Here is a 23,381-nt window from a genome sequence, read left to right as displayed (position 1 = left end):
ACCTCCCCTCTCTAGGCTTGTTTCTGCCTTCGGGAGATGAGTGAGTTGGATTAAGCTGGGGTCCATCCCGGGGATTAATGGATTGAGTTTCATAGAGTTCCTGCCCCAACCTCGTTTAAATTGGATGTGAAATTATGTTTTTAAATTCGTTTTCCCAAGATTCTATAGGGTTTTGTATCATCTTTAAAGAGGACAATGGATATGTTGGTCACTAGAGTCTGACAAGCCTGGGCTGGAATCCCGGCAACTTCGCGTATAGCAGCTGTATGATCTTGGGTGAGCCTTCAGTGTCCTGTGCCTCAGTTTACTAATGAGCAAAATGGGGTTAATCGTAACACCCTTCTCCCAGGTGTTGGGAGGATTAATTGTTGAGACAGCTTAGTACACAGCTCCCAATAAACGCCAGCAATTCTATTGCCAGGATGAGTACTGAGGTCCTTCCAGACATGTGAATCTAGAACGTAAAAAATGGGTTAATGAGAAAGTAGCTGGTCACGAACTGTGGTTGTGATCCACTGTTGGGAGAAGGGCGTGAGCACAAAATTGGTCCAAGTACTTTATTGATTGGCCCTGACGCCCAGGCCGGCAGGCTAAACCAGTCAGTCTACAGTCAAGTGTAGATGGGAGGGCAGTAGGTGGAGACGCCTGGAAGAGCCGAGACAGGGATGTCTGGGCATTCAGATGGGACATCCTTCTGGTCTGGTTTATTGTGAGGGTTTCTGAGGGTTGGCCAGGGCCCAGGGACAAGGAAGATTTTTTACAAAAAGACACCCACCACGTAAAAAACTACTTTGTGCCCAGCTTGGGGCTTCGGCCCCATCGTCTGTTCATCTCTTTCCCGGGGTCCCCCAGGCTTGGATCTGGGGGATGCTCAGGCCATCAGGGCAGCAGGCAAGCAAGACACATGATGCACACTCCAGGTAACGGCGCCTTTGCCCCGCAGTGGCGTCTGTGGAACCCATAATGCACCTCAGCGACCCGCCAACTCTCAGAAGGGCGGGCGGCTTCAGAGCACGGCCAGATTGTGGCAGGACTTGGAGCGGGCCTTGAGTGCCCGGCGGCGTGCGCTGCGGGCTGTCAGACGTGTTAGGAAGCGACGAGCGCGCTGGGCTAGGCTGGCCGGCCGTCGGGGTGCTGGGGGCTCCTCGGCCGCGCTGTCCTGGCGGCGCAAGCGCAGTTGGCGCACCACGCCCTCGAAGAGCTCAGCCACATTGTGCTGCAGCGTGGCGGAGGTCTCGATGAATTTACAGTCGAACACCACAGCGCAGGCGCGGCCCTCTGAGGGGGCGGGGCCCGGCGAGCAGGGGTGGAGCCATAACCGGAAGGCGGAGGAAAAGGTAGGAAAAGATGTGTTCAGTCTCGATTGGAAGAAATTTTTCCTGTTCCCGTACCTCGTGTTGCTGTCTGGGGACTCAGATAAATCAGACTGGTCTTTGAGGGAAGACAGAGAGGCTGGGGCCAGGGAGGGGTCAGGTTGAATGCCAGGTAAATGGTCTAATTTGCTGTGGATCGGAATTACCTGGAGGAGCTTGTTAAAATGCAGATTCCTGGACCCACCCTCAGAGTTTCTGATTCTGTAGGTTTGGGTTGAGGTCTGGAAATCTGTGCTTTAACAAAATCTCCTGGGGCTTATGTTGCAGTTTTTTTTTTTTTTTTTTTTTGATGTCTGTTCACAAAGCTTACGGTCTTCCACCTCCGGGATGCCACTGGGCCCGAGTTCTAGTCTTCAGGGGCTGGTGACTGTGAAACTGGCTTTTCCTTTCTAGGTCTCAGTTTACATATTTTTTAGATTTTACTCTGTGAGTAAGACCATTTAAAAATTGTTATGGGCCCCATCTGATATGTCAAACTTATTAAAATATTCCCCATCCCATTGTAAATACAATCCATATATGACATTTAAAGTTTTAGTTTATAGTTGCTTGCTGACAAAATATGTTTTGCAGACAATTAAAGGTTTGTGAAATTTAAATTTCTAATTTTTTTCACTATATTTTGGAACCAGTAATGGTTCTTTTCAGTTCTCAAATGTAAGCCCTTGAAAGGCCTGTAGGCACCGGGCCTATCATCCTGGTGGATAAAGTGTCTCTGATTAAGGGGCTAGGGGAGCCACAGAAGAAATTACTATTATTATTTTTTTGAGACGGAGTCTCATTCTGTCGCCCAGGCTGGAGTACAGTGGTGTGGTCTTGGCTCACTGCAACCTCTGCCTCCTGGGTTTAAGCAATTCTCATGCATTAGCTGCCCAAGTAGCTGGGATTACTGGTGTGCACCACTATGCCTGGCTAATTTTTGTATTTTTAGTAAAGATGGGTTTCACTATGTTGGCCAGGTTGGTCTTGAACTCCTGACCTCAAGTGATCCACTTGTCTCAGTCTTCCAAAGTGCTAGGATTATAGGCGTTAGCCACTGGGCCTGGCCAGAATTTTTTTTAAAAAAAGAGTTAAAATTATTTTTTATTTTTTGTAGAGAGAGGGTCTTGCTGTGTTGCCAAAGCTGGTCTCAAACTCCTGGGCTCAAGTAAGTCCTCCCGCCTTAGCCTCCCAAAGTGCTAGGATTATAGTTGTGAGCCACCATGCCCCACCGCATACACGAATTTTTAAGAAGTACAAATTCAGCTCTGGTCTTAGAAAATTCTGGCAGCTGGCAAAGAGGAATAATTGAGAAGTGGGAGGACTGGAGAAGGTGGAGATGCCAGGATAGCACAGAGACTGTAGGCAGAGAGGGAAGGGAGTGTGGGATTAATGGAGGTGGCCTGACAGGACTTGGGGACTGGTTTGGGGGTGGTGAGTGGGAGACAAGAATGGTTCCTAGCTTTCAGGCTTAAGCAAGTGGCTGCAGGGTAGGGGCAGCTTGGCAGGGACAGTCACTGAGATGAAGAGCGCTGGAGAAGCAGCCATGACAGTGGGGCCCAGGGGAAGAGGAGGGGGTGGGATGGAGGGCTCACCTTCCACAGAGACTTCTCGGCAGCGGGCCAAGTCCGCCTTGTTGCCCACGAGGATGATGGGCACATGGTCTGCCTGATGTGTGCGCCGCAGCTGGATGCGGAGCTCAGAGGCACTCTCAAAGCTGCCTCGGTCTGCGATGGAGTATACGATGACATAGGCACTGCCCCCCTGCAGGCATGACTCCTGGCTCCAGTTTTTATCCTGCAGAAGAGGGACCCAAGGCCATCCTCAGAGGGTATCTAGGCCCTGGCTGAGGAAGGTAGAGCTGGGATGTTCTAATGGTTGGGATGGGGCTGAGGTTTATAGTTTGGACAGGTGTGGTGGGACAAATTCTGCCATAATTCTCTGTGTCACCTTGGGAAAATCGGTGATCCTTTCTGAGCCTCAGTTTCTCTGCTTGAAAATTTAGGCTAATGACACTACCTCACATAATTATCTCACTCACTGACACTTTTGCAGGCTGAGTACTGGAGGCAAATTCACTTGGTTCCTGTTCCTGCTAAAGAGGGTTCTGCCTTGACCTGTTTAGCTCTTTTGTCTTGTTTCTGAGGAGGGTTTAGCCTTGCCAGAGGGTTCTTTATGCCTCGTGAAATCCAGAATGAAGAGAAAAAAGGAAGAGAGAGAGAAGTGAGGACAGGAGGCTGACTTCAGAGGGAAGGCATTTTTCAGGACAGTTTTGAGGACAGAGGTAAAGGAGCAACTGTAAAGTGTAAATTCACAAAGGGATGAGTGGGGTAAGGGACACTTTAAGAAGTGGCTTTCTTTCAAGTTGTTTGACCAAGAAAAAGAAAGAACTGCAGTGCTTTTGATATTTTGGATGGTGATCTTTTGTTAGGGACAGCCCTCCAAGACTGGACTACCTGGGTAGTAACTTTATAAGTGTTGAATAAGACACAGTTGCTGCCCTCCAAAAGCTCATGGTCTGGAAGAGAGCTTATGGAAATGGGGAGTTATAGTGTAGTGTGAAAGTACCAGTAAGAGGCATGTGCAAGTGGCTGGAGGAGTGGGGTGGGGAGGCCAGAACAACCCCACCTGGAAGAGTGTGCAAGGGCTTCACAGGGGACTGGCGAATGGGGTTAGGAAGGAGGGGCAGGCCAAGCAGGAGAGAAGAGGAACAGTCAGAGCTAAGGCCTGAAGTGAGAAAGACTGAGTGTGGTTGTGAGGTAGTGAAGAAGCCAGAAATATTCTTTCATTTTTCTTTTTCTTGAGATGGAGTCCCACTCTGTCTCCCAGGCTGGAGTGCAGTGACACGATCTTGGCTCCCTGCAACCTCCACCTCCCGGGTTCAAGTGATTCTCCTGCCTCGGCTTCCTGAGTAGCTGCGATGACAGGCGCCTGCCACCATGCCTGGCTAATTTTTGTGTTTTTGGTAAAGACCTTGAGAAAATTTTCTCCTCTTTTCTGGCCTGTTATTTTCCAACCAGTAAAATTAGGAAACTGAACCAGTTTCCCTGGTCAGTGACTGTGAAGAGAGGTCTCAAAGAGGGTCCAAGCAGTAGCAGCATTATCAAAATAAGTATCCATGGCCGGGCGCGGTGGCTCAAGCCTGTAATCCCAGCACTTTGGGAGGCCGAGACGGGCGGATCACGAGGTCAGGAGATCGAGACCATCCTGGCTAACACGGTGAAACCCCGTCTCTACCAAAAAAAATACAAAAAAACTAGCCGGGCGAGGTGGCGGGCGCCTGTAGTCCCAGCTACTCGGGAGGCTGAGGCAGGAGAATGGCATAAACCCGGGAGGCGGAGCTTGCAGTGAGCTGAGATCCGGCCACTGCACTCCAGCCTGGGCCACAGAGCGAGACTCCGTCTCAAAAAAAAAAAAAAAAAAAAAAAAAAGTATCCATCCTTTCCATTTGTGCACTACATGGTACTCTGATATCAGGCTGAATCTGACAGAATTGGGTGGGCCTTAGGACCTTAGTGTACCAGGCTGGCTGACCATCAGGCCACTTGGAGTGTATTAAAAATCAAATTATTGGCTGGGGGTGGTGGCTCATGCCTATAATCCCAGCACTCTGGGAGGCCGAGGTGGGCGGATCACCTGAGGGAGGGAATTTGAGACCGGCCTGACCAACATGGAGAAACCCCATCTCTACTAAAAATATAAAATTAGCCAGGTGCGGTAGTGCATGCCTGTAATCCCAGCTACTTGGGAGGCTGAGGCAGGAGAATCACTTGAAACTGGGAGGCAGAGGTTGGGGTGAGCAGAGATCATGCCACTGCACTCCAGCCTAGGCAACAAGAGCAAAACTCTGTCTCAAAATATATAAATAAATAAATAAATAAAATAAAAATCAAATTATCAGGCCTTACCCTGGCCCTCGTCCTCAGCCTGGGCAACAGAGCGAGACTCCCTCTCAAAAAAGATAGATAGATAGATAGATAGATAGATAGATAGATAGATAGATAGATAAATAGATATATAGATAGATACTAGAGCCCCACTTTTAGAGCTTGTTATTCTTCTTTTTCTTTTTCTTTTTTTTCTTTTCTTTGAGATGAAGTCTCACCCTGTCACCTAGGCTGGAGTGCAGTGTCATGATCTCGGCTCATTGCAACCTCCACCTCCCAGGTTCAAGCTATTCTGCCTCAGCCTCCGGAGTAGCTGGGACTATAGGCACCCGCCACCACGCCCAGCTATTTTTGTATTTTTAGTAGAGACGGTGTCACCACCTTAGCCAGGTTGGTCTTGAACTCCTGACCTCAGGTGATCTGCCCACCTCAGCCTCCCAAAGTGTTGGGATTACAAGCGTGAGCCACCGTGCCCAGCTGAGAATCTATATTTTTAATCACACTCTGAATGAGTTCATACCCACAAATCCATGCACTAACTGGCTTTTGTGATCTTGACACACAACAAATCCTCCAAAAATATTTGTGCAATGAATGAATGAATGGTCAAGACTCACTTTCTCATTCTAGAGATGGGGAAAACTAAGAGCCAGAGGAAGAAACCTGTTCATACTCAAGGTTGAGAACCCACATCTGTCTGACTCGAGCTGGGTGTGGAGTTCCAGTTCCTGCCTTCTAGTCTAGTATCCTTTCTCCCCTGTTTCCTGAGTGGGACTCCCAGTCTGATCACCCATCTTAACTTGCTGGACACTGCCCCATAGCATTCTCAGCTGCATCTGAAAAGAAGACCCTCTCACCAGCCTGTGAGGTCCACGAGGCCAGGGGGCATGTCTGCCTTATTCATCTCTATGTCTCCAAGGTCCTGGTCCATGATAGACACCTGGCAAGTATTTCTGAATGAATGAAGGAGTGAATGACTGAAACCTCAGCTGAAGGTTCAGAAGGTGATGCTCTTGAGGGGGAGGAGAGTCATAAGACGAGGACTCTTATGCAGTCCTAATGCATAAGAATACAGCCTTGGCGGGCCATGGTGGCTCACGCCTGTAATCCCGGCACTTTGGGAGGCCGAGGTGGGTGGATCACCTGAGGTCAGGAGTTCAAGACCATCCTGACCAACATGATGAAACCCTGTCTCTACTAAAAATACAAAAATTAGCTGGGCATGGTGATAGGCACCTGTAATTCTAACTACTCGGGAGGCTGAGACAGGAGAATCACTTGAACCTGGGAAGTGGAGGTTGCAGTGAGCCGAGATGGTGCCACTGCACGCCAGCCTGGGCAACAAGAGTGAAACTCCGTCTAAAAAAAAAAAGAATAAGATCTACAAAGATTTTGTAGATCTGGGTTTGAATCTCACTTGCTATTTGAGAGCTTTGGACACATTACTATTTAACCGCTCTGGTCTTTGGTTTCCTCATCAGTAGAATGGGAATCAGAAGACTCACCATTTAGTTTTTGAGACAGAACCTTGCTCTGTCGCCCAGGCTGGAGTGCAGTGGCGTGATCTCAGCTCACTGCAATCTCCACCTCCCGGGTTCAAGCGATTCTCCTGCCTCAGCCTCCCAAGTAGCTGGGACTACAGGCCCATGCCACCACACCTGGCTAATTTTTGTATTTTTAGTAGAGGTGGGGTTTTGCCATGTTGGCCAGGCTGGTCTCAAATTACTGACCTCAGGTGATCCACCTGTCTCGGCCTCCCAAAGTTCTGGGATTACAGTCCTGAGCCACTGCACCAGGCCCAGTTTTTGTTTTGATTGAATTCATAGAATATGTCTAGTGCTTAGCATGGGGGCTGACACTTAGGAAGCTGGCACTCCATAAATGTCAGGTACTGTTATAAGAGTCATCGTCATTATTATGCTCATTTGGCCCCGGGTTTCCTTTTATGCTTGTTAGAAGGAGAGCTGTCAACCATTGTCAATCACCCACCAGTGTCCTCCTAAGCCCCACCCTGAGGGCAGGGTCTCCCTCAGTTTTAGGGGAGCAGCTTATCCCTTAGAGAGATGGGATCCCAGGTGATTTTAGATCCTTCTCTTTGCTTTGGTGTTTTTCCTCAAAGTTCTACAATGAGCATGTATTACCCAAGTAGCAAAAGAAAAGAAAACACAAACAAGATAAAATCATAATAGGGACATGTTCCTGCCTACTGCTGTCTTCCTGCTCTGGTTTCTTTTTTCTCCAGCTACCAAATCATAATTCCTAAGAGTTATCATTTACAATTCTTCACCCCTATTCAGCAGTTTTTCATGCTTTAAACTGGGCTTACCTCTGAAATTGCATGAGAACTTCAAAAAACCGGCCGGGCGCGGTGGCTCAAGCCTGTAATCCCAGCACTTTGGGAGGCCGAGACGGGCGGATCACGAGGTCAGGAGATCGAGGCCATCCTGGCTAACATGGTGAAACCCTGTCTCTACTAAAAACTACAAAAAACTAGCTGGGCGAGGTGGCGGCGCCTGTAGTCCCAGCTACGCGGGAGGCTGAGGCAGGAGAATGGCGTGAACCCGGGAGGCGGAGCTTGCAGTGAGCTGAGATCCGGCCACAGCACTCCAGCCTGGGTGACGGAGCGAGACTCCGTCTCAGAAAAAAAAAAAGAAAACAAAAAAACCAGCTGATGAGGAAGGCAGGAATGGTTAACCCATTTATCAGATGAGAAAACTGAAGCTTGGGGTGGTTAAGTCAATTGCACAAAACTACATAACTAGTAAGAAAAAGAAAGGGGGTTCAGCCTTAGGCATTTTGGGGCCAAATCCAGCGTTCCTTCTGCACAATGTGGGTGGGAGGGGTGGGACGCGGATGGAAATAATGATGGGGAGATCTGCAGGTGGAGAAGCACATTCTGAGATGGCTGGTAGGAGGGGATTGTGGAGTGAGAAAAGGGGTCAGGGTCATAAAGGTCTTCTGTTTGGGATCGGAAAGACTGCTTAGGAGCTGTGGGTTTTGGGGGAGGGTGCTGAGGATGGCTCTTGCTCACACCTGATCTGTAGTGTCCCAGGAGGGGACAGGAAAGAGTCTAATATTAGGCTCAGCACCCCTCTCCCCAAATTCTGCTTGCAGTGCCATACCAGTTTCTCGGCCTCCCAGGTGTCCACGACCACCAGCGTGGTGTCTTCTCCATCCACCGTGAGGGTCCTCTCATATACATCTTCTGCAACTGAGGGAACAGCTGGATCTCAGGGAGGAGGGACAAGCCTGAGAGAGTGTGGTGTTCGCTACCTCCCCATTTCTGGTCACATCACCCCCTCCACTTGTCCTCAGAAGCGCTTATCACACTTGTTTGATGCTTGTCTCTCCTGGTAGGAACCCATGTCTCCCCAGGTGCCATAGTACCTGGCGCATAGTAGGTGCCAGAAAGATTTGATTGATTGAATAAAGGTGGGGTGGTGGGGTTAAAGCTGGGCTAGGAATTCTCCCAGGCCTGCTCTGTCTGACTTAGTGCGTGCTTCAGGCAGGTCATGTTATCCTCTCTTGACCTCAGTCTCCCTATCTGTAACACATATGGGTTCTCACTCTTGAGGCTGGGGGAGAGAAGTCAAGACTAGAGAAGAGTCTGGCTAGATGTCCCTGTCTTTTCTCTGCATTTAATCAACCCCCTTCCGCCACTCACCCTATGTCCTTTTGGTCAGTCCTTCAGGGGCCTACCTTCTTCTCTTCTATCTTCCCTGTATCCCACCACCCTGCACCCCTGACACTCTTAGCTCACTGCAGTTCTTGGGAATAAAGCACCCCAGGGCCCAGAACTTGGGGTCTGGGAGTCTCCCTTCTGCAAAGGATCTTAGTTTTGCTGTAGATCATGGTGACCACGGATGGGTGTCTATGGGACTGGGAGAATCTGAGAGTCAGAGGAGTTGGGGAGGGGAGTTTCTGAGCTGGGTGGAAGTCCACCATTTCTTCACATGGAATTCAGAATTGCCACCCATGTGACATAGAAATGAATTATATACTTCTTGTTCATGGGAAGTTGGCAAAATTCTTGTTCTATTCAAGAATTTCCCTCCCCTTGACCATTGTGCAGGCTGTGCCATGTACAACTTTGGAGGGTAAGGGGGCATCGTTCATGTCATAGTCTAAGTGAACGATGCCCCTTAGAGTTGAACAGTGCATGACTTGTACAACTGTTCTTGGCAGCCCTGTGCCCCTGGTGACAGGGCTTTCGCTCCTTTGGCCACATCCCAGCCCAGCCCATATGGCCCCTACCTCCCAGCTGTTCATGGAGGTCCCTCTCTTGCTTCCCTGCAAAGAGGCTGGCCAGGCTGGTCTTCCCCACTCCAGGATCTCCAAGTAGCACCACACGGTAGAGGGCCTCCCAGGAGCCTTCAGAGTCGCTGGATTCAGAAGACCAATCATCTGGGGCAGGTGAAGGTTTCTGGGTGGGAGGGTTGAGGGAGGCTGATTGACCCAGCCGAGGATGCTGGGATTGAGTGGAAGGCACTGTGCTCAGGAGGCCAGGCTGGCGGCCCCGTGGGGACAGGGGCAGTGGGGTGCTGGCTCGCCGGTGCAGAGGGGTCTTTGCTTCCTGTCCGGTGTTGAGTGTCATCTTTGGTAGAGGGGGTTTTACTTCTTCCTTCCTTCCTTCTGAAAGAAGGGGGAATTGGTTGTCAGTCAATTGCTTTAGGCTGCTTCTTTCTATAGCGTCCTGATGAGCTGCTGAGATGGCTTCTTCCAGATCCCCCTCTTGTTCAGATGGGAGTAGGAGGTGCCTCAGCTTCTTGGGGCAGAAAGCCCCTAGGCTTTCTGGCCTCAGGCTCTGCGTAAACCTGGATGCGACGGGAAGGAGTGAGTGTGCAGGCTGTGAACACACAGACACGCACACCCAGAGGCCATTCCCTCGCCTTAAGGATGATGACAGGCAGGTAGGCAGAGGGGCAGTAGTGAGGTGGGATGTCCTCACATGCACACTCCCCATTCCGTGTACACGGACCTGCCCTTCCCACAGAACATGAGGCCCTGGCTCTGAAAGGCATCCAAATTGTCCCCCTCCTCCCCTTCCCCACCGCGCTCTTTCACAGGTTCTGGGTTGGGAGTGCAGTTTCAGGTGCCCCCGCCGCAAGGGTAGGGGTTACTTAACTTTGGATGCCCAATTTCACGGGGTCTGAGGAGGAAGAGGCAGGAGAGTGGGTTGGAACGACAGAAGGGCGAGGGGGGTATAGGGGTAACCCGACTGTAACCCGAGTGCCCTGGTGCCATGGGAACCGCGTGTCTGACCCGCCCCCTGTGTGAAAAATTCAGGAGCGGCTGGCGCTACGGCCTCTAACTGCTTTTGGGGACGGGAGCTGCGGCCGGCCAGGCCCCAGGTTAGGTGACAGGACAGGGTCCTGGCAGGGGACGGGGAGGGCAGAGCACAGGGCCCGGGAACGCTGTGCCATTCCTGGAGTCTGGGTCCGAGCTTTCCCAGCCGGCATCCTGGGTGTGAATCCCCCATCCTGGGGCTGGAGGGGTCTTTGTCCAGGACTGTCCAGCCCTCCGGGTCACAGGTCTGAAGACCCTCACCCTCGGGACGCGGTTTCGAAGCCCCCCTACTCCTGCCAACGCTGCCGAATCCCCCTTCAATCGCCTGGAGAACTCTGCTCCAACTTGAGCGAGTTGGCGGCGCCTAGCGCAGGGCTTTACCTCGGCGTGGGAGGGGTCCAGGGTCCCTCGCAGCTCCAGCGGCTGGATGCTCCAGGCTGTACCACCCGCCTCCGCACGCAGCCCCTCAGGCCAGTTCCCCTCCCCTCGCCGCCTGGGCCCGGGGAGGAGGGGAGGAGCCGCGACCCCGCCCCATCCAGCCCCGCCCCATTAGGGCAGCCCCGGGGTCCCCGCCCTAAGGCCCTGGCCGCTCAGTGACTTTTCTGAAAGTGCAGAGCTCAGCTGACTCGCTTCTGCCAGGCCTATGCACCGGGTGAGGGTGGCAGACGAGAGAGGAAGGATGGGGGCTCTGGATTCCTGGGTCTGGAGCTCCATCTGCGTCCACATCTGTCCACTCCATCAAGGGGATGCACCAACACATTAGCCCCCAGAAAAACCACTTGGGGAGCTTGCTAAATATTCAGGTCCCACCTTCCAAGAGAGGCGGATTCCACAGTGCTGGGAGAGGGGTTCCGGAATCTGCGTTTTAAACAAGCGCCCCAAGTGATCCTGATGCCCACGGTTCATGGACCTCACTTTAAGAAAGTCTGCTCTGGATGAAGAATTAATTTTGGGAGGTGGCTTGGAGGAAGAGAGAGCTCAGAAAGTCTGCACTGAAGCATTCTGAAAATCTTATTTTGGCATCATTCATTCATTCATTCATTCACTCACCAACTGAGGCTTAGCTGGGCCTGGGCCTGAGGCCTCTGCCATTCTGTCTACTGTTTCTATCACTCATGGCTTAAAAAAAAAAAGCTCCCAGGTATGGAGGAGGAGGAAAGAGATCACTGGTGATGTTGGCTATCCAAGGGGCCAGGATCCAGACTCTTTGACTGGGGTGCCTCCCTTTAGGTCTTGAGAAATTGGGGTGTGTACGTGTGTGGAGCCATGGAGGCCAGGCTGCACCTGTGGGTGGGGCTCATTGTCATGGCTGAGGGGACGCAGGTGTTCAGCTTGGAATAACTCCCACAGCAGCTGAACAGACTGGCTCAGCCCCCACAGGTCTTGGAGCTGATGCAGAACCCCCTCGTGCCTGGCTTCTTTCCGTGGCGTGGCCCTCTAAGCTTACCTTTCTAACTTGCAAGATGGGCCGTGAGTGGTGTGGCACCCTTCATTGTCTGGGAGTGAGGTGACTTGCCTTTTAGTTCCATCTCTGCAGCACAATTGCTGTGTGACCTTAGGCAAGTCAACTCCCCTCTTTGGGTTTCAGTTCCTTTATTTAAAACTATAATCTGAACAGCTTACACTCTTGCTAAAAACTTTTGGTTGTCTATAATACAAAAGTCTGAACTTGGCATTCAAGCCCCATCATATTCTCTGCAGAATCATTTCAACCTCTCCTCCCAGGAAAACCCTTGCTTGGCTCATACCCTACTCTTTTCGGCACGTTCTGTTCTTTCTGGGATACCTTTTCCCCTACTCATCTTTCATGATGCAATTTAGATTCCTGTGTACCAGACACTGTTCTAAGCTCTGCACTAATATTATCTCAGGGGTTCTCAAACTTTGGTGGTGTGTTAGAACCACCTGGAGGGCTTGTTAAGCCACATTTCGCCAGGACCCACCAATACTGTCATCTATGACTAGTGATCTAACGAATGACCAGAGAGCTAACATGTGATCAGTGTTAGTAAATCTGTGGTCTAACTTGTGACCAGTGGTCAACCTGTGACCCACGGGCTGCTCTGTGACCTGTGGTCTTCCTCTGCTTAGAGAGAGGTGAATTCAGTAGGTTCGGGGTAGGCCTAAAGAACTGGCATTTCTAACAAGTTCCAGGTGTTGCTGCTGCTTGCTGATCTGGGAACCACACTATAGGAGCCACTGTATTACTTCATTTAATCCCCTAAACGAGATAGGTAGCTATTACTGTCTATGACATGGGTACTATTACTCTTCCCATTTTAGAGTAGGCCTGCATACATGCTGGTCACTTGGCCTTGTAAGGGATACTAGTCATCATTTCATAGACAACAGCCTGAGGCTCAGAGAGGTTAAGTGACTTGTCTGATGTCTCTCAGCAGTTAGGGGGAGATGTGGGGATTGATCTAGGTCTCTCTTAAGTCAAAGTTTTTTCCACTCTCTTAGGTGGGGAAGATGTCTCATTTCTGACCCTAGACAATGCCTCAGAAAATTCTACCCCCAGCTTCTGAGCTCAGCAGGCTCCGGAGGGTGTGGCTGACCAGTTCCCACGTAGCTGGCTGAGATCCCAAGCAGCCTGGGGACTACATGGCCTCATACTCCCACTTAGGCCTGCTGCCCACAGCACTGCCTTTATCTGCAGCTCAATAAAGGCTGGGCTGGAAGCAGCCAGGCTCAGCATGCTCGGGTCTCTCCTCTTGTGTTCTCTCCAGCAGCCTCCCCAGGAGCCCCATGGCCATGACACAGCTGCTGCTGCTCCTTGTGGCTCTCCTGGTTCTGGGTCATGTGCCACCAGGTAGCAACATTGTGTGCATGTGTGTGTGTCTGTACGTGTGTGCATGTGAAAATGAGGACTAGACTCTTAGGTCCTGGAGGACAGAGGGGCCTCTACCAGCATTTGAGTTCTGGCCCCACCACTGACTTGGTGGGCAACTTAGAGCAAGTTGCTAAATCAGCCTGCACCTCAGTTTCCTAATCTATAAAATGGGATTCTCTCAATAAATATTCATTTATGTTATGATTGTTGTGAAATCATAACAGTGAAAGACATCTAGCAGTGAAAGAAAAGAAGGTCCTTGCTTTCATGCAGCTGATATTTTAGTTGGTAGAGATAGAAAATAAGCGGATAAACATATGTTGGGTGGTGATAAGTGCTAAGAAGAGGAAAGGCAAGGGAAGGGGTTAGAATGGTGTGTGCATGGAGAAGGGCGGGGTTGGGAAGACTGATGAGGATGGATAGGGAAGGTCTCTAATAAGATTTGTTTCTTTTTCTTTTTTCGAAATGAGTTTCATTCTTGTTGCCCAGGCTAGAGTGCAATGGCATGATCTCAGCTCACTGCAACCTCTGCCTCCCGGGTTCAAGCGATTCTCCTGCCTCAGCCTCCCGAGTAGCTGGGATTACAGGCATGTGCCACCATGCCTGGCTAATTTTTGTATTTTTAGTAGAGACGGGGTTTCACCATGTTGGTCAGGCTTGTCTAGATCTCCTGACCTCAGGTGATCCACCTGCCTCGGCCTCCCAAAGTGCTAGGATTATAGACATGAGCCACCATGCCCGGCCTAGAGTTTTTTCTTTTGTAAAACTTATTTTGGAAGATTTCACATATACATGAAAGTAGAGAGAATAACATAAATAAACAAGGTGAGTTTTAAATATTTTTATTATGGGAAAATTTAAACTTATGCAGAAATAGAGAATACTGTAACAGCATGAGTTTTTAAAAGAGACTTCTTTATTTGACTTTTAAATCTGTGTAGAGATAGAGTCTCACTATGTTACCCAGGCTAGTCTCAAACTCTTGGCCTCAAGCAATCCTCCAGCTTTGGCCTCCCAAAGTTCTGGGATTATAGGCATGAGCCCAGCCAGAAACTTTGGTATTTAGGAAAATTTCAACCAGAAATAAGAAATAAATTGTATAAAGAACCCCTATTACCCATCACCCAACCTCAACAATTACCAATTTGAACCAATCCTGTTTTATTATTCACTTCCCCCTCCTCTCCTGTGAATTATTTTGAAGTGCATTCCAGCGATCTTATTTTATATAAAGTGGGTTTGAACCGAGGTCTTTTTTTTTGAAATGGAGTCTCGCTTCTTGCCCAGGCTGGAGTGCAGTGACGCCATCTCAGCTCACTGCAAGCTCCGCCTCCCAGGTTCACACCATTCTCCTGCCTCAGCCTCCCGAGTAGCTGGGACTACAGGCGCTCGCCGCCATGCCCGGCTAATTTTTTTTGTATTTTTATAAAGACGGGGTTTCACCATGTTAGCCAAGATGGTCTCGATCTCCTGACCTCGTGATCCGCCTGCCTCAGCCTCCCAAAGTGCTGGGATTATAGGTGTGAGCCACTGCGCCCGGCCTGAACAGAGGTCTTAATAAGGTGAAAATACCAGAGAAGATCGTGCCAGGCAGAGGGAGCAGCAAGGGCCGAGGCTCTGAGGCAGGGTAATGGATGTGTTTGAACAGCAGCAAGGAGGCTGGTGTGGCTTGGGGAGGGAGCACAAAGGAAATTGGTGGAAGACAGAGTCAAAGATATGAGGAAGAGAGTGCAGATCATGCAGGAGAAAGGAACTGCTTCTGGATATTGGGGTGATTGGGAAGTTCAAATGCGATGGTGTGTTAAGAGTATTTCTTGGCTGGGTGTGGTGGTTCATACTTGTAAATCCTAGCACTTTGGGAGGCCAAGGCAGGAGGATCACTTGAGCCCAGGACTTCGAGACCAGCCTGGGCAACATAGGGAGACCCCATCTCTACAAAAAATAAAAGAATTAGTTGGGTGTAGTGGTGTGCACCTGTAGTCCTAGCTATTTAGGAGGCTGAGGTGGAAGGATTGCTTGAACCTAGGAAGTAGAGGCTACAGTGAGCCAAGATTGCACTACTGCACTCCAGCCTGGGCAACAGAGTGAGACCCTGTCTCAAAAAAAAAAAAAAAAAAAATTATTATAGAAAGTGTCCCCACCTGGAAGCTAACGTCTCGGGTTCCGGTTCCAGACCCACTACTTAGTGGCTATGGGAGCTTGGGCAAGTTCATTCCTCTCTTTACTGGTAAGTGAGAGGATTTACCTAGAATGGGGTCCTGGTTGTTTCAGCAATCTAAGCTGTCATACTGATAATCTTGCCTCCTATTTATTGAGCATTTACTATGTGCCAGGCACTGTGCTAATGTGATCCTTATCTGTGCTCTGAAGGAGAGTTGTACAGATGAAGAACTGAGGCCAAGGTCACTCAATGGGAAATGGCTGAGCTGGGATTTGGACCCAGGAGGTCTGAGCTGGGTTCACACCGCACTGTTAGCGATTATACTACACACTGTCTTCAGAGGGTGTATTCTTTGCCTCATGGAAATTTTGAGGCCAGCACTGTATCATTCTAAGATTCTCTACCTTAGCAAGAGGGAAGTGTGGACTGCTCGGCAGGCTGAATAAAACCTGCGGATATGCCTAAGGCATCATTTGAGGATTACATGGGATGTATTTTAATCCACAGAGATGCAGGGAAGCCTTTCCCCTCTACCTCCCATTCAGTGCTAGTTCTTCTGGGCTGCTTGCTCTCTGCTTGTCTGAGGTTGTATGTCTAGAAATGTCATTTCACAGTCAAGCTTGTCTACATGGTCCTAGTCTCCCCTCACTTCCCACATCGGTTTTAACTGACCATCACAGTACCCTCATCATTTCCAATGTGGCAGTTACCACAAAATCTATTTCTTGTATTTATTTGCTTGTTTTTTAACTGTCTTCCTTGATGCTGGAAGCTCCTTGAGGGCAGGGACCATGACCATATTGTTCACTGTAGTATTTCTAGTGCTCCGTGTTTATTGAGTGAATACATGAAGGACAGGCTCCATCCCATGTTGTGACCAAAGACCCTTGGAGGGAGCAAAGGACCTATTCCCCAAAGCCTTACCTTTTCCATGGCCCATGGTTGGAAATTCCTTCACTAACACCTAACATTTAACAAGTCCCTATGTGTCAGGGGCAGTTTGTGTAATGGGTGTGGACTCTGGAGCCGGATTGCTTGGGTTTGAGTCCTAGTTCTGCTCCTGAATGGCCGTATGACTTTGGATAAGGTTATATTTTATATTTAATTTTTCTTTTTTTTTGAGATGGAGTCTTACTTTGTTGCCAAGGCTGCAGTGCAGCTCGGCTCACTGCAGCCTCCGCCTCCGCCTCCCAGGTTCAAGCGATTCTCCTGCCTCAGTCCCCCAAGTGGCTGGGATTACAGGCGCCTGCCACCATGCCTGGCTAATTTTTATGTTTCTAGTAGAGATGGGGTTTCGCCATGTTGGCCTGGCTGGTCTCGAACTCCTGACCTCAGGTGATCCACCCGCCTTAGCCTCCCAAAGTGCTGGGATTACAGGTGTGAGCCATTGTGCCCAGCTAGAGAAGGTTATTAACCTCACTGAGCCTCAGTTTCCTTACCTGTATAGCAGGGATTGTAATAAGACTATAATCGTATAGTGTTATGAGAAGTGCTTATGTGTACCTGGTGTGTTGTTTCACCTGGTCAAGAAATTAGTCTCTATTTATTTATTTGAGATGGAGTCTCCGTCTGTCACCCAGGCTGGAGTGCAGTGGCACAATCGTGTCTCATTGCAATCTCCTCCTCCCGGGTTCAAGCGATTATCCTGCCTCAGTCTCCTGTGTAGCTGGGACTAAAGGCACGTGACAACACACCTGGCTAATTTTTGTATTTTTGGTAGAGAAGGAGTTTTGCCATGTTGGCCAGGCTGGTCTCAAACTCCTGACCTCAGGTGATCTGCCTGCCTCAGCCTCCCAAAGTGCTGGGATTACAGGTGTAAGCCACCGTGCCTGGCCTTAGTCTGCAATTTGTAACTAATGGTCTAACCTATGACATGTGGTCTAACCTAAATTGTAATCAGTACTCTCATCTATGACTAGTGATCTAATAAATGACCAGAGAGCTAACTTGTGACCAGTGTTAGTGAATCTGTGGCCTAACTGGTGACCAGTGGTCTAACCTGTGATCCCTGGGCTGTTCTGTGACCTATGGTCTTCCTCTGCTTAGGGAGAAGTGAATTCAAACGGTGCTGGAAGGGCCAAGGGGCCTGCCGAACTTACTGCACAAGGCAAGAAACTTACATGCACCTGTGCCCGGATGCGTCCCTGTGCTGTCTCTCCTATGCATTGAAACCTCCGCCGGTCCCCAAAAGTGAATATGAGTAGCTGGTTCTTGCTGTCCAATAAAACACAGGCTGCCAGTTGTCTCTTCTTTCTGTATGCTCGCCTGTGCTCCTCTCCCCCCAGGGGTGGGGGATAGGTCTAGGATGTGGGAGAAATGGTCTGTGGAAGGAAGTGAGGGACCTGAGGAGAGTGGGCGCTAATGACCATTGTAAATGGTTCCAGTCCTGGTCACTTCACTTTCTCTCTGTCCAACTCCGGAAAAGTTACTGAACCTCTGAAAGTCTCCTCAACTATAAAATGGGAATAATTATAATATCAGGAGATTAGCACTTTATAAAAGAAATGCAAGAAGAAAGGTAGAGTTAATAATAACAAGAGTTAATAATATAGTTGATAATAACGGTGAATAATAGTAGAGTCAAAATAAGCTTCTGGAATTCAGAATGGGATGGCACATTTGGCTTGAGAGGCAGGCCCCACTGAGAGTGAAAGGGTTTTCCTATGTTCCTTGATAGGGTATCCTAACGACTTAGGGGTGAAGCCAAGACCAACAGACTAGATACTTTTCTGAAAATTAAACCGCCATTTTCACACACAAACCGCCATTTTCCTCCCAGTGTTCAAACAGACCCTCATCTAAGCATACATCCAACTTCCTAAGTCATTAGGAGACACCCAAAAAGCCAAAGAGACCAGCCAATTCTAGGGTGGAAGATTCCCCAAAATACCTCACAGATCAGGCCCACAAGCCCAGAGAGGGAAAGTGACTTGTTGAAGGCCGTACAGTTCCTGAGTGACATGTCAAGGAATGGAGCCACAACCTGGTAGGACAGGACAGTGTGATGGGGAACTTTTGGGAGGAAGGGAGTCCCCTGACACTGGAGATGTGCAAGGTGAGCCTGCTGGCTCTGGGATGCTAGAGAAGGAAGTTACCTGGATAGATGCTCAGAAGTGCTTTTTTGAGGACAGGTTCTACTCAAGCCAAACCAATCACTGAATGGTTGAGATGATGATATATAAGTATCCTTTAGAAAGTGCCAATTGCTTTATTCATATCACCTCAGTTATATATTCTTCCTTCCTTCCTTCCTTCCTTCCTTCCTTCCTTTCTTCCTTCCTTCCTTCCTTCCCTCCCTCCCTCCCTCCCTCCTTCTGTCCTTCCCTCTCTCTTTCTCTCTCTCTCTCATTTCTTTTTTAACACAGGTCCTCACTCTGTTGACCAGGCTGGAGTACAGTGGAGATCACATAGCTCACTGCAGCCTCACACTCCTGGGCTCAAGCAATCTGCCTCAGCCTCCAAGGAGCTAGGTCTATAAGTGTATGCCGCCATACCTGGCTAATATGTTTTTGGTTTGTTTGTTTTGTAGAGATGGAGTCTTGCTAAAAAAAAAAAAAAAAAAAACTGAAAACAAAAAACAACAACAAAAAAATGGGGTCTTTTATGTTTCCCAGGCTGGTCTTGAACTTCTGGGCTCAAGTGATCCTCCTGCCTTGGCCTCCCAAGGTGCTGGGATCACAGGTGTGAGCTGCTGCAGCCAGCCTATCTTTGCCTTTTCTATAAGGTAACTGAGACTCTATAAGGCAACTAAGAAAGTTGCCCAGGTCATACACCTAGGAAGTGGTGGAGATGGAACTCTACCCTGATCCTCTGTCACCTGATTTTGTCTCCTAGAGTCAGTCTTTTGGAGACAGTCTTGCTCTGTTGCCCAGGCTGGAATGCAGTGGTGCAATCATGGCTCACTGTAGCTTTGAACTCCCTGGCTCAAGGAGTCCTCCCACCTCAGTCTTCCCAGCAGCTGGGACAGTAGGCATGTACCACCATGCCTGGCTAATTTTTGTATTTTTTGTAGACACCAAGTCTTACTATGTTGCCCAGGCTGGTCTTGAACTCCTGGCCTCAAGCAATCCTCCTGCCTCAGCCTCCCAAAGTGTTGGGATTACAGGCATAAGCCACTGTGCCAGACTCCAGAGTCATTCTTATTTGTACTTTAAAAACAACATTTTTTTTCTAATTGTAAAAATAATATATGTTTATTGGAAAACATGTAAACAGAGAAGCACAAATAAGAAAACTAAAATCATTAGTATTTTCACTGTACAGAAATACCCAGCAATAGGCCGGCTGTGGTGGCTCACTTCTATAATCCCAGCACTTTGGGAGGCCAAGGCAGGCAGATCACTTGAGGTCAGAGGTTCAAGACCAGCCTAACCAACATGATGAAACCCCACCTCTACTAAAAATACAAAAATTAGCTGGCATGGTGGCGCACGCCTGTAATCCCAGCTACTTGGGAGGCTGAGGCAGGAGAATCACTTGAGCCCGGGAGGTGGAGGTTGCAGTGAGCCAAGATCACACCACTGCACTCTAGCCTGGACAACAGAGCAAGACTCTGTCTCAAAAAAAAAAAAAAAAAAAAAATCCAGAAATAAAGAAAAATGTAAAATGTGACAAAAATAAAATGGAATCAAACTGTAGATATTTTGTGTCCTGGTTTTTTTCACTGATCAGTATATCATAAAAATTTATGTATGTGCTTAGTCTTCCAAAACAATATTTTTAGCACTGAAATTCCTCCTGAAAAATTTTAAGTCACTTCTAGTTTGTATAACTTGAGTAGTACGTTTAAAATACGTATGGAGGCCAGGCGCGGTGGCTCACACCTGTAATCTCAGCACTTTGGGAGGCCGAGACGGGCGGATCATGAGGTCAGGAGATCGAGACCATCCTGGCTAACACGGTGAAACCCCGTCTCTACTAAAAATACAAAAAAATTAGCCGGGGGTAGTGGCGGGCGCCTGTAGTCCCAGCTACTCGGGAGGCTGAGGAAGGAGAATGGCGTGAACCCGGGAGGCGGAACTTGCAGTGAGCCAAGATCGCCCCACCGCACTCCAGCCTGCGCAACTGAGCAAGACTCCGTCTCAAAAAAAAAAAAAAAAAAGAACAAAAAACAAAAAAACAAAAGAACATAAATAAATAAAAAAAAAATAGTGTCGAAAACTAAGAAAGTATAGTATAGATAAGCCTCAAAATATTCACCTGTCTTTTATAATTCCTGTTAGTATTTTGGTATATATATATATATATATAATTTATATAAATTATATATATTTTAAGGCATTTTCACACACATCAGAGACTCTTCTACGAGACGGGCTTCTCCTGCTGATCACAGGGAAGGAAAAGAACAAGGAAGTTACAACAATGGATGGATACTGTAGGTAGTTCAGGGTAGACCTGGGTGTCTGACTTCTATCCCCACTCCCTTCTTTCAATGGCAGAGTGTTCAGTGGAATTGTTTATTATTCTGCTAGGGCTAGGTTTAAGTCTGAGAGCCAGGTGACAATCACACATGACTTAAATTATCCTTGAAAACTGCTCAGGAAGGCACCTTTTTGGAGACAAGACATACACAGCAAGTTTTCCTCCATTGATGGAACATATCACATTTCTCTGGCTGTGCATTAAAGGAAGTGGTTGGTTATGTTTAGGCACCATTTTTTTTTTTTTTTTTTTTGGTGAAAAATAAATATCTTTCCATAGTGGAATCACACAGTGCAATGTAATGTCTTCACTGCCAGAAGCTTTCCCTGCACAGGAAATAATCCATTTCTCATCTCCCACTCATTCAGGCACTGGCTCAAGGAGGGATTTTTCTGGCTTATTTGGACTGTTATTGTGCATATTTGCAAAACATATATCTGACAAAAGACTCATATCCACAACATATAAATAACTCCTACAAATCAATAAGAAAAGAGAAAAAACAACTCAATAACAGAATGGGCAAATATTTAAACGACATTTTACGAATAAAAATACGTAAGCGGCCAATAAGTGTGTGAAAAGATGTTCAATATCATTAGTATATCAGGAGAATGCAAATTAAAATCACAATGAGATACTACCATACACACTCAACAGAATAATTAAAGTAAAAAAGACTGACCATAGCAAGGTTGGTAAGGATATGGGGCAACTGGAATGCTGATACATTGCTGGTGGGACTGTAACATGGACAACCACTCTGCAACTGAAAAAAGAGGTGCCTAATTACTTATAAAATTAAATAGACATATGTTGGCTGGGCAGAGTGGCTCATGCCTGTAATCCCAGCACTCTGGGGGCAGAGACGGGGAGATCACTCGAGGTCAGGCGTTTGAGACCAGCCTGGCCAACATGGGGAAACCCCGTTTCTACTAAAACAATACAAAAATTAGCTGGGCGTGGTGGCGCGTGCCTCTAATTCCCGCTACTTGGGAGGCCCAGGCTGGGGAATTTGCTTGAACCCGGGAGGCGGAGGTTGCAGTGAGTCAAGATGGCGCCAGTGCACTCTAGCCTGGGCGACAGAGTGAGACTCCATTTCGAACAAACAGACAAAATTAAATAGACATATATCTATACAAAGACTTCTCTATCCTTCTCTGTGACCCCAAAGGTGTTTGGGGTAGAGCTGTTTGTTGCAGCTTTATTTGTAATAACCCATAAATGGAAACAGCCCAAATGTTCAACAGGTAAATGAATAAGTTGAGTTATATCCATACAATAGGCTACTCAATAAATAGCGATAATTTACCAATACACACAACATAAATTAATTTCAAAAACACTATGTTAAGTGAAATAAGTCAGACACAAAGAAATACACGCTGAGTAATTCCATTTATATGATTTTTCAGACAGGCAAAACAAAGTTGATTTAAAAAGTAAGAAAAAAAAGAAAAAACCTACCCTAAGTCTTATTTTCTTTAAATTTATCTTTTTTTCTGAGCACATGTAGTTGAGTCTGGGTAAACTATCTGTGCTTAGGATGCAGCTCCATTCGTGTCGTAAAGAGCTGGATGATCCAGGAGACCGGCGTAATGTTTTCAGGACTCTCTTAATGTCTAGATCAATGACTCTCAAGGGGAGATACTCCCCTCTAGCGGTTATTTTGGGAATTTGCTTTTTTTTGGAGACGGAGTCTCGCTCGGTCGCCCAGGCTGGAGTGCGGTGGCGCGATCTCGGCTAACTGCAAGCTCCGCCTCCCAGGTTCACGCCATCCTCCTGCCTCAGCCTCCCGAGTAAAGGCGTGACCCACCACGCCCGGCTATTTTTTTTTTTTTTTTAGTGGAGACGGGGTTTCACCGTGTTGGTCATGCTGGTCTCGAACTCCTGGGGTCAAGTGATTCGCCCCCCCTCAGCCTCCCAAAGTGCTGGGATTACAGGCCTGAGCCACCGCGCCCGGCCAAGGCACAATTTTTAATGATATATCTCCAACATTTTGTACGTGTTCATTAATTTCGCTCCTTTCCTCCTAATTTGAACTCACGGTAGACTGGCTTAAGTGCAGTGAGCTCTTGGCCGAAACTAAGGTCTCTCTGATTTGGGCACGCCTCATGATTTCCATCCTTGTCCCAGCTGAAAATCAACTGTTGATTTTCACCTATGCACCACTAGCATCGGCACTCTATTTTTCTGTTTTTCATTAATTCAACTTATATTTATTGAATACCTTTTATGTGCCAGGCATTATTCTAAATATAGGGGACTCAGCAGGGGGCAAAACAGATAAATCCTTACCTGTATGGAGCTTACATTCTAAGAATAAGCCCAATTTTAACTTTGGTCTCAGTATCCAGCCTTAGCTTCACCCTTTGGAAGGATGAATTGCCGGATACCTACTTCAGAGTCACTTGTGGCACCGTGAACTTGTGTGTGTT

The 23,381-nt window shown here is 48.1% G+C and overlaps 2 protein-coding genes across 3 annotated transcripts; one reads left to right on the top strand and one right to left on the bottom strand.

Annotated features, from left to right (window-relative positions):
- Positions 1 to 532: 532 nt before the first annotated feature.
- REM1 (RRAD and GEM like GTPase 1) lies at positions 533 to 16,938 on the bottom strand. The gene is made up of 6 exons (XM_023220609.1): positions 16,935 to 16,938; positions 10,907 to 10,975; positions 9,494 to 10,053; positions 8,362 to 8,444; positions 2,948 to 3,149; positions 533 to 1,278 (listed from the first exon to the last, which is right to left on the bottom strand). Exons 3-6 carry the CDS (start codon positions 9,831 to 9,833, stop codon positions 1,007 to 1,009), a joined length of 897 nt encoding a protein of 298 aa, XP_023076377.1. The 5' UTR covers positions 9,834 to 10,053; positions 10,907 to 10,975; positions 16,935 to 16,938; the 3' UTR covers positions 533 to 1,006.
- Positions 1,308 to 18,878, top strand: DEFB124 (defensin beta 124). 2 transcript variants are annotated; one of them, XR_002733332.1, is made up of 2 exons: positions 1,308 to 1,337; positions 17,566 to 17,698. XR_002733332.1 is itself a non-coding variant. In XM_023220610.3 (2 exons), the coding sequence occupies exons 1-2, from the start codon at positions 13,274 to 13,276 to the stop codon at positions 17,721 to 17,723; spliced, it is 222 nt and encodes a 73-aa protein (XP_023076378.1). In that variant the 5' UTR covers positions 9,821 to 13,273; the 3' UTR covers positions 17,724 to 18,878. The 2 variants fall into 2 exon arrangements, 1 of the variants encoding a protein (XP_023076378.1); XM_023220610.3 differs by lacking the exon at positions 1,308 to 1,337 and adding an exon at positions 9,821 to 13,337 and having other exon boundaries at positions 17,566 to 18,878.
- The last annotated feature ends 4,503 nt before the right edge of the window (positions 18,879 to 23,381 follow it).

The sequence above is a fragment of the Piliocolobus tephrosceles genome, chromosome 20, assembly GCF_002776525.5.
Source record: "Piliocolobus tephrosceles isolate RC106 chromosome 20, ASM277652v3, whole genome shotgun sequence".
Taxonomy (NCBI): domain Eukaryota; kingdom Metazoa; phylum Chordata; class Mammalia; order Primates; family Cercopithecidae; genus Piliocolobus; species Piliocolobus tephrosceles.
Note: the sequence above shows the minus strand (reverse complement) of the source record. Positions and strands in the feature narration are given on the sequence as shown.

Excerpts from the sequence above, each read along its gene's own strand:
- REM1 (XM_023220609.1), bottom strand. The coding sequence starts at position 9,833 with ATGACACTCAACACCGGACAGGAAGCAAAGACCCCTCTGCACCGGCGA. Across the intron at positions 8,445-9,493 it reads CCTCCATGAACAGCTGGGAG|AAGATGTATATGAGAGGACC; the intron begins GTAGGGGCCATA and ends CCTCAGTTGCAG. Across the intron at positions 1,279-2,947 it reads CCGAGAAGTCTCTGTGGAAG|AGGGCCGCGCCTGCGCTGTG; the intron begins GTGAGCCCTCCA and ends CCGCCCCCTCAG.
- DEFB124 (XM_023220610.3), top strand. The coding sequence starts at position 13,274 with ATGGCCATGACACAGCTGCTGCTGCTCCTTGTGGCTCTCCTGGTTCTG. Across the intron at positions 13,338-17,565 it reads TCTGGGTCATGTGCCACCAG|GGAGAAGTGAATTCAAACGG; the intron begins GTAGCAACATTG and ends TCCTCTGCTTAG.